Raw genomic sequence first — 8682 nt, 5'->3', positions numbered from 1 at the left:
TGAATATAATCCCACAGACGTTGAGGCACAAAAATCAAACCTAAACCTCTGTCTCCTGTCTGATGGTGCCAGGACATGTGACCCTTCCTGTATAGCCCCCCTGGCTAATACTGAGCGTGGCTGTGGTTGCCAAGGTACTCAGATGCTCAGCAGGTTATCAACCAGCTTTTCCGTACTTTCCTGAACGTCTGTCTTCAGGTTCAGGGACCCAAACTTTTCAGTTTAAGTAGTGATGATCGGATATAATCACATAAGGACTTCTGAAAGTTAGAATGTCAGACTCAATCAGCTGTATTCGTCCAATTTTTATATTGAGTCTTATCTTATATTGTTATTGCACAGTGCATAGGTGCACACTCCAAAGCTTGGACTTATGTAATTAAAACACATAGTAAAAAGCATAATATACAGGTTTTAATAGCACCACACATGGAGTACAGAAGTAGTAAAACCTAGCAGCTCAAGGAATGCTTTAATTCAAGGAATAGAAATATAGAAGGAATTTAAAAACAGATTAAAAACCAAAAACCAGACATCCATTCCCTGTACCAAGAAAAACATTTAAAACCAGGATATTCTTCTGTAGGACGATTGCAGCCTACAGGAAACCGTCCAGAGAGCGGCACCCTAGGACGCCACAACTATAGAAAGCAGGTTAATACTTGATAGTACTATGCTTAAGACTGGAGGTACAGCATATGTAACAGAACACATCAGCATTAGCGTTTACCTGACTTTGGGAACATTTATGAGAGCATTAGGGGACTTATCGGAGCCATCAAAATTAGATTGCACAAAAAGAAGGAGCGGTGTACAAAGCCAAGATGGATGGCGTCATCAAGGTCTTCACAACGCAGGTGGACTCCTCTTGCTATTGATTGAATCAAAGTCGATGACTATACTTTTCTGCTTGGGTACAAATTTCCTTAAAATATAAAATATATAGGTTAGTTACACGCAGGAACTCAGTTTCCGTCAGTCGAATAAGAAAGAGGGGGTATGAGAGGAATACATTGCTTAGACTCCATGCGCTCTCTAGAGAAGCCAATTATAGTGCCCCATGCAGAGAGAATCCTTAGAAGGGATAGACTGAAACAAAAAGACACATGGGGTTGCTGAGGCTGTGTGTTTTTCAGCTAACAGAGATCATAAATTACCAGGAAAAGAAAACATTTCTAACAACTGAGCTCCAGGAGTTGGTTTCATTGCTAAAGTTTTCCCCCTTTGTGCAAAACGTATCGCCCCTTCCTCATTCTCTTAGCTGAAGTTAAAAGTATAGACAAGTTTTTATATTATTAAAAAATGATGCTTGACTTATTTAAGGGGTGGGAGGGGGGACACCATTAATAGGGTAGATAGACTATAGGTAACAGGCCCCGATCGGGGCCTGTCACCAATTTCTAGCAGTACCCCCAACCCCCACCACCAGCTTCTCATACCACTTATTGGCTGCAGCACATCCCAAGTTAACACAGGGAGATCAGCTGCCAACAACACCTTTTGAGCATGTACAGCGAACATTAGGAGTAAAAAAAAAAAAATTTTTTTAAAACAGACACCCCAACAATCTGTCAATGTTTAAACAATTATATATGCAATTCTCTATGATGGAAGGACCCCCATAGACTGCGCTGTGCTCAGTGTGATTCCTGCAGGGATATCCTGAAACTGTAACCTTAAAGATTACGTATAAGACTATAAATAAAATTTTAAAAAATAAATCATGGCCTTACGTGTATTTGACCCCACTTAGGTCAAACATGTGCCTCGCAGCTTTCATTTCCGGTGTGTCATGATACTTGTCTGACATGAAGATTACTTCTTTAATACCTAGAAAGATAAAAATATATATAATTGCAACCAACATTCTCCAAAATGTCCCACCCCCTCCCATTAGCTCTGCTTATGCTAACCCCATCATCATGCATTCCCCCAGCAAGCACACACTATAGTATCACACAGCAAATACACTACACTTATACGATTTGGTATTTTCCTCATCCTAACTGCATTGGATGAGTGAAGTTTGGAAATCTCAACAAACTACAACGAGTCCCAGTCACCAATCTGGGTTGTATCGACTTCTAATATATTAACGTTGTAGTGAAGTAGACGTCAATACACAAAGCATCCCATACACAGCTTAACACTAAAGTGGGGAGCTCTGAACGCCTCCTCAGATTAAAGAAAAAAAACATGAGATCTGGTTTGTGATGTCTCTTGTTGCAGGACCGTCAGTTACAATGAAGGGGGCTTTCTGAGGAAGAGAGCTTGACTTGAGAGTGGTAAACTCTCGCCTCCTTGATTCAATTTACATCTCAGTAGATTTTCTCCATGATGCCATCAGACTGGGTCACAAAAGAAACTGGTAGGAGTTTGGCTGCTGGACAACATACTGGTAGTGGTTTATTAGGTCAATTTATGCTGACAGGTTTCCTTTAAGCCACATTTACAATGAATAAGACTTTACATATAACCTAAAGCAGGGATGGCAAACCTATGGCTCGTGTGCCAGAGAGCCCAGGTCATCAACCAGCACAGAGTTTACCAGGTCTCCGCCAGAAGACATCCAGGACATGTCCCACTAAGAACTAATTTTAAAGTGTAACACCCTTGGCTTCCTGGGACTACAGAAGGATGGAGACATTGTAGACATGGCTGCTCATCCAAGGGTCCTCCAGCCACCAAATTTTGTTTTTCCGGTTCCAGAGAAGCTACAATGATAATATAAATTTCTTCTCTTTCTTTCTTTCTTTCTACTGTATTGGTTTCCTCAAGAAGCTAATGTGATTGAAAGCTGGAGAGCAGTGAATGATAACTCATTGTAAAGTACCAACACTGAGTGCCTAAAGGACAAACACACCCATTTATTTACTGCTTAAGTTACCAGCCTCTGAAAGGTTCACCATCACTGACCTATAGGCCGAGTATGAAGATAAAGGAGATTCAGGGCCCCTTGAACAAATCTGTCAGTGACCAAACACATCTCACCCATCCTGTGTACAGGTTGTAGATAGAACAATGGGAGAATAACTTTGTAAACTGCTTATATCATTATTTAACATGTGTAATTTATTAAACCAAAAATCAAGCACTAAAAAGCAAACAAAATCACTTACCTGCCTGAATGATCAGCTTGGCACATTCATTACATGGAAAAAGTGCTACATACATGATACACCCTTTAACATCAGCAGAGTTTTTGTTCATAATGGCATTCAATTCTGCGTGACAAACTTAAAGGAGAAAAAAAAAAAAGTTAAAAAGGGTATCCCATTACTTTAGGATCATAGCACATCCCCCATACCCCCCCCCCCCCACCGGTTGTCAAGTGTCCAGTGCTAGTGGTCATATATGCTCAGTTCATGCCACATCAAACAGGTATTTAGAGAGTGAACCAACATCACAAGTGTCAGACATTACACATAGGAGCATTGCCCACTTGTAAAAGTGCTAAATTTTGAGCAAAGAGGAGCAAAATGCAATACCTGTACCCTGTAACTTCAAGAGGTAACCAATTCTGCCACACAGATCTTACTCCAAGTTTCAACTATAAAGAAGCTGGATTGTAACAGGCTGGCACCACAAAAATGAGGGGTCTGTTGGGGTCCCACGTACATCCAGCGGACCCCCCATTGCTCCATCAGACTAATGGAGCAAATGGCCATACATGACCGTTCTGCTCCATTAATCTATATGGAGCTGACGGAAATAGCAGAGCGCTGCGCTTGGTGATCTTAGTCAGCTCCACAGAGATTAATGGAGAAGAACGGTCGCCTGCTCCATTAGTCTGACGGAGAAACGGTGGGGGCGGGGGCATTGGGGGAGGCTGTCATACAGACCCCGTTTTCGTGATCTGTCAACGAGACCGCTGCTGATCAGCAAGTTAGGCTGCAACAGCAAGTTGCGGGGTGTGCACTTAGCCCAAGGTGGCAATGAAGGGCTGCAAGAAGTCTGTACCATTGCTGCTCTGCTTAGCAGGAACCACAGCAGTATATCTGGCCAGGGAAACCTCAAGCCAAACACCATTACAGACTACACAGTGAAGAGCCATATGGGGAAAGTCACAAGTGTGAAGAAACCATTGGTATTCTAGACAGGGGAGAAATTTCACATCAAAGCGACTCTTTATATCATGTAATCATGACAACGGTGCCACCACAACACTTTCACCCCTCATATACAATTCTAATGAAAGATTTCCTTTAAAGTTACAAATGCCTAAAGGTATCATCTGTTTTTGTTATACAAGCGCTACGGCGCTCATCAGCTTATGCATAGGACGTTTCATTATGTGCACAAAGCCTATGTGACCAATTCCCACTGACAAACACAATTTAACATATAAAGGAGTTCCAGAAATAAAAATATATATACTGAAGCGGAGAAGTCACAATCCCCATTCCGTCTGCAGAGCACATTCATAAGGCTCCACAGCTGGGTCCTGGCTGAAATATTACATCGCCACATCCCAGCTTATTCCCGCTACAACAACCATTTCCATCTCAGCTTTTTGGAGACAGAATAAATGACAACAGCTTATTTATAAAGGCCAAGAAATCCTTCTTCCTCCCCCACCTAACATAATATAGCGAGGAACTGCACTTATAAATAAAAAGAATGTAAAATATTCACATCTGCATTAAGGTCCCCATCATAACTATTTCTGATCAGGTATTCATTTTACCAATCCATTTTAAAAATGGATGGCATATACTTTTCTATTACATCCATTTTGCTTCCCCAGAGTCATTGCAATTATAATTCTTATAGTCTCTGGCTTAATGGGTAAATACATAGAAGAAGCCAGGAATGGCCACTTTTTATCCCCCTAACCCACACTCATTCCAAGTGGACAGGGAATGTCTAGTGCAAGCTATAGGAGACCTTACATAGAATTCAAAGTCACAATATTCTAAGAGGCCGAATTTTCTTCGTATGTCAAGTACATAATGTGCGGGTGATAGGGGAAACATTCACAAGTGCTGTGCAATGCACCCAGTCAAGATAGTTCCCCCTCAGTTTTGTTAATATTGAAGAATGTGAGGGAATTTGTATGAGGAGATCTTTTCTTCATTGGTGATTGAAAACTATTTTGGCACACTTTTCAACATCCCATATATTTCAAAGGAGTCCACAACCTGTGTACAAGTCAACTGCCTGTCCCATTCCTGCCCAATTTAGCAGCTTGTGCAGTCTTTTCTACCATCATCGGCTTGTGAGCGCAACTCAAACACCAATCACAAATTTTAATGAATTCTAAGCAACGTACCATTGTGAGAAGAAAAAAAAAAAAAAAAAAAAAAAACTTAAATCTAAATCTCGGCACATATTGCACAATCAAAATGAGCCCAAATGTAGCACATTTCTATAGTGCTCTCTGGTACAGCTAAAGATCTGGCATTTTATCATCTTTGATCTCTATGAAACTGTCCAACTACTCAGGAACCACATGTAAAAGCAGTGTGTGACATACATACCATAGGGATATTTGGTGTCAAGCCTATCACTCGCTGTTCTAGCCCATGGAAGGACATCATCATGGCAGCCATTTGGCATGCCATTATACCCAATTCCAACAATCTTGTTCTCTGGATTGACAATACATGCGCCAACCTATAAATAAAAAAATAAAAAAAAAATGATGAGAATTACTATAACCCATCCAATAACCAATAAAAATAAGGTGGAAAAAAAATGGGTAATGGCACTGCAGAAAGTATTAGTGTGTTGCCATTTGTTATAATAGGATCTGATTACTACAGTGCATTAAAAAGGTGTAAAGTGAGCAGCTCTGCAAAAAGTGGAGACCCCAGTGTAGAAGACAAGAAGCAATGACTAACATGCCCAGACAGGCCATCTGCCCACCCAGACAAATTTCCAGAGGGCCACCCTGTTTATAAATTATTTATCCTTCCTTACCCCCAATAACTACCAATTTACATTAAAAGCCAAACCAACACATTTAAAAATTCCTTTCATACTCTTTCCACTGAAGACCAAAACAAAAAAAAAACTTTTACAAGTGCTGCACCAGCAGTCTCCTACCAAAGACCCTAGAGACCAATTTAATAATCCCCCTTTGAAAGTGTTCCCCCATATTGGATTAACACAGGGCTATTAACTACGAGGCGAAGGGAGAGGAGTCCGGCCATCACTAATCCAGATAATCAATGCAATGGACTTACTTGAGAACTTGGATCTTTACTCCTCTGAGCTGATAAAAAGGCAACCGCCATGAAATATTCACACCACTCCAAGTAGTCCTCCCGCTTTTTACACATCACATCCGCCGCTTGCCTAGAAAGCAAAATGCAAATTGGGAAAGTGCAATGAACCGTAAAAATCTGCATATAAACAACGTAAATATTGATACTTGTCAATTATTCTCAGGTCAGCCTCCAGTTCCCAGGACACTCCATTCATTACATCCCAGAGACATTGTAACTAGTGCTAATGAAGACATTTACATAATCTATGCAGGGAGGGATCCTGGATGCTGAAAATAATACACTACAGAGGTAACACTCACCATCACTGGCAAGTATAGGTCTACAACACGATACAAGGAGGATTAATGTGACACCTGACGGAGTTCACTGCACTCACCAGAGATCTGGGCTATTCTATTATCGTAGGGCAATCACATATATATCACACACACCATTCAGATAAGGGAGATCAGAGGTGCAGTGGCCAAGCACTACAAGTAAAGGTACCATCACCTTTTCTGAGGCAGAGGGCAGGTCAACCACGCGTCCTGCAGCTCCTTACAAGACTATGGAAACTACAACGGTAGCAGATCCTATGGAGGGGTGTAGCCACCAGCCTACAAAATTTTTACAGAAAATTTCACCAGGTCAGAACTGGCATGATTTTGGCATGTGTATGTGTTCCACCACAGGGGCCTGGCCTTTCCACAGTGGCTGGAGACAGCCATGGCCCAGAATACCGGAGTGGCTGGCTTATGCAGCCTTGAGCACGCTATGGTCACGGTGCTTGGTACAGGTCTACAGCCTAGCAGTTGGTGTGTGCAGGAAAAAAAAAAAAAAAAAATCAAGGAAGGGGGCTGATGAAAGATTTCTCCCTAGGGAAGCCCCAGAGGTGTATATAGGAATCACTGGGTGATGAAGGATTGGGAGCCCGTGATGGTGAAGTAGCCTGATCCAGGGATCACACAGAGGCACATTCTGCAAATCAACTCACAGTTCTTTATTTGAACTAGAACAGCAGGCGACGGCCTAACAACAGGAGGTTCAGCAAGCTGAAAGCTAGTCCGCAGGAAGGGCTGCTCACAGCCTGGTAGTAACTTCAGGCTGGGCTGGTAGATAGAGCCGAGACAGTGGACCTCTGCTCTGGGGCTTAGTCTCCTGACCAGGTTGTCAGGCAGCTTCCTGAGACACCTCTGCTTTCTGGTAGTGTGACACTTGTGCCGCGCAGGCTTGTTCTGCACACTCCTCTGCAGGACTGAACATGTGCTATGGGTTATTATACTCCCCTAGAGAGCTGGCAGCACTACCCAGCTTGCTTTACAATAAGAACACAGCATATCATTGGTTATAGACAACAGATATGTTAACTGTTTCCCTCCCATGGAGTGTTTCCAGCTGACAATGTTCCCCACTTTTGGAGACCTCCTAGAGAACTGATGAGTCTCCCTAGGCAGCTCCTAATATGGGGAGGGAACTATTCACAACTACCTACCCTATGCATCGGCGGGGGTGTTACACACGTCTACTATGGGGCGCAGCTACTATAGTTACACCACTGTAATGACGTCTATTTTCGATGGGCTAACTTGCATGACAGGTTCCCATTAAAAGGCAAGCACAACTATATATCAGAAAAGATAGTTCCCCCCCCCCCCTCTGCTCTCTTCTGTGAGGTCATCAGGGGCAGTAACCTGGCTGTTCCTATGTCACCTGGAGGCACATTCAGGGCTCCTATAGCCGTCAAAGCAGCCTCAGTGATGCCCCCTACAGGAGAGGGTGTAATACAGGGTCACTTTGTGCCAATACATTAAAAAAATAAAGAACATTACAACATAAAACGTAACATTCAGTGACCAGTGATGTAGCGGCAACAGCGGCCACACTTCTCCTGCTCCCGGTAGACACGTACCCGCTGCCTGCAGCCTCCCCGCTCATCGTTACAGTGCTGTACAATCTCCCGCGCTAACAGCGTGCAGACATGACGTCACGTACTCCGGCCCTCCCTCATTATATTCCGACCAATCCCGCACTCCTCATTGGCTGATAACCGCCCCGCCTCTACTAGGAGTAGGTCCTGCCCACCGGCGCCGTTCATTGATACTCCAGACGAGTTCTTAACTGCGCATGCGCCTGTGTGGTGCCTGCTCCTGGAACAAGGACAGTGTGTAGTGTGCGCTGCTGTCGCCAGGGGGCGCTGTAGCTGGGTCTATGTCCTATTTATTAATAGGCTTTTGCTGCATCAAGACTGGAGACACGTTTATTTATTAAAAATCTCTGTGTGATACGTAAATGGCATCTTCTCCTGCAAGTAACCGCAGCAAAACCACCTAAAATACAGCTTGTTTTCTGCTTATAGTTGTCATTGAGGTTTACATTATTGGGATTTGTACCACCCACTTATATACTGGAGCTCCCCACGTTATATAATGCCCCCCTCAAACTTTGCCCACCCTCTATTTTATAATCCCTA

At 43.0% G+C, this 8682-nt stretch overlaps 1 protein-coding gene across 1 annotated transcript; it reads right to left on the bottom strand.

Moving 5' to 3' along the window:
- Positions 1–392: 392 nt before the first annotated feature.
- DCTD (dCMP deaminase) lies at positions 393–8274 on the bottom strand. Its single transcript, XM_072123388.1, has 6 exons — positions 8122–8274; positions 6189–6300; positions 5481–5616; positions 3120–3236; positions 1734–1830; positions 393–925 (listed from the first exon to the last, which is right to left on the bottom strand). Exons 1-6 carry the CDS (start codon positions 8145–8147, stop codon positions 847–849), a joined length of 567 nt encoding a protein of 188 aa, XP_071979489.1. The 5' UTR covers positions 8148–8274; the 3' UTR covers positions 393–846.
- Between the last annotated feature and the right edge of the window lie 408 nt (positions 8275–8682).

This window comes from Engystomops pustulosus, chromosome 1 (assembly GCF_040894005.1).
Source record: "Engystomops pustulosus chromosome 1, aEngPut4.maternal, whole genome shotgun sequence".
NCBI lineage: Eukaryota > Metazoa > Chordata > Amphibia > Anura > Leptodactylidae > Engystomops > Engystomops pustulosus.
Note: the sequence above shows the minus strand (reverse complement) of the source record. Positions and strands in the feature narration are given on the sequence as shown.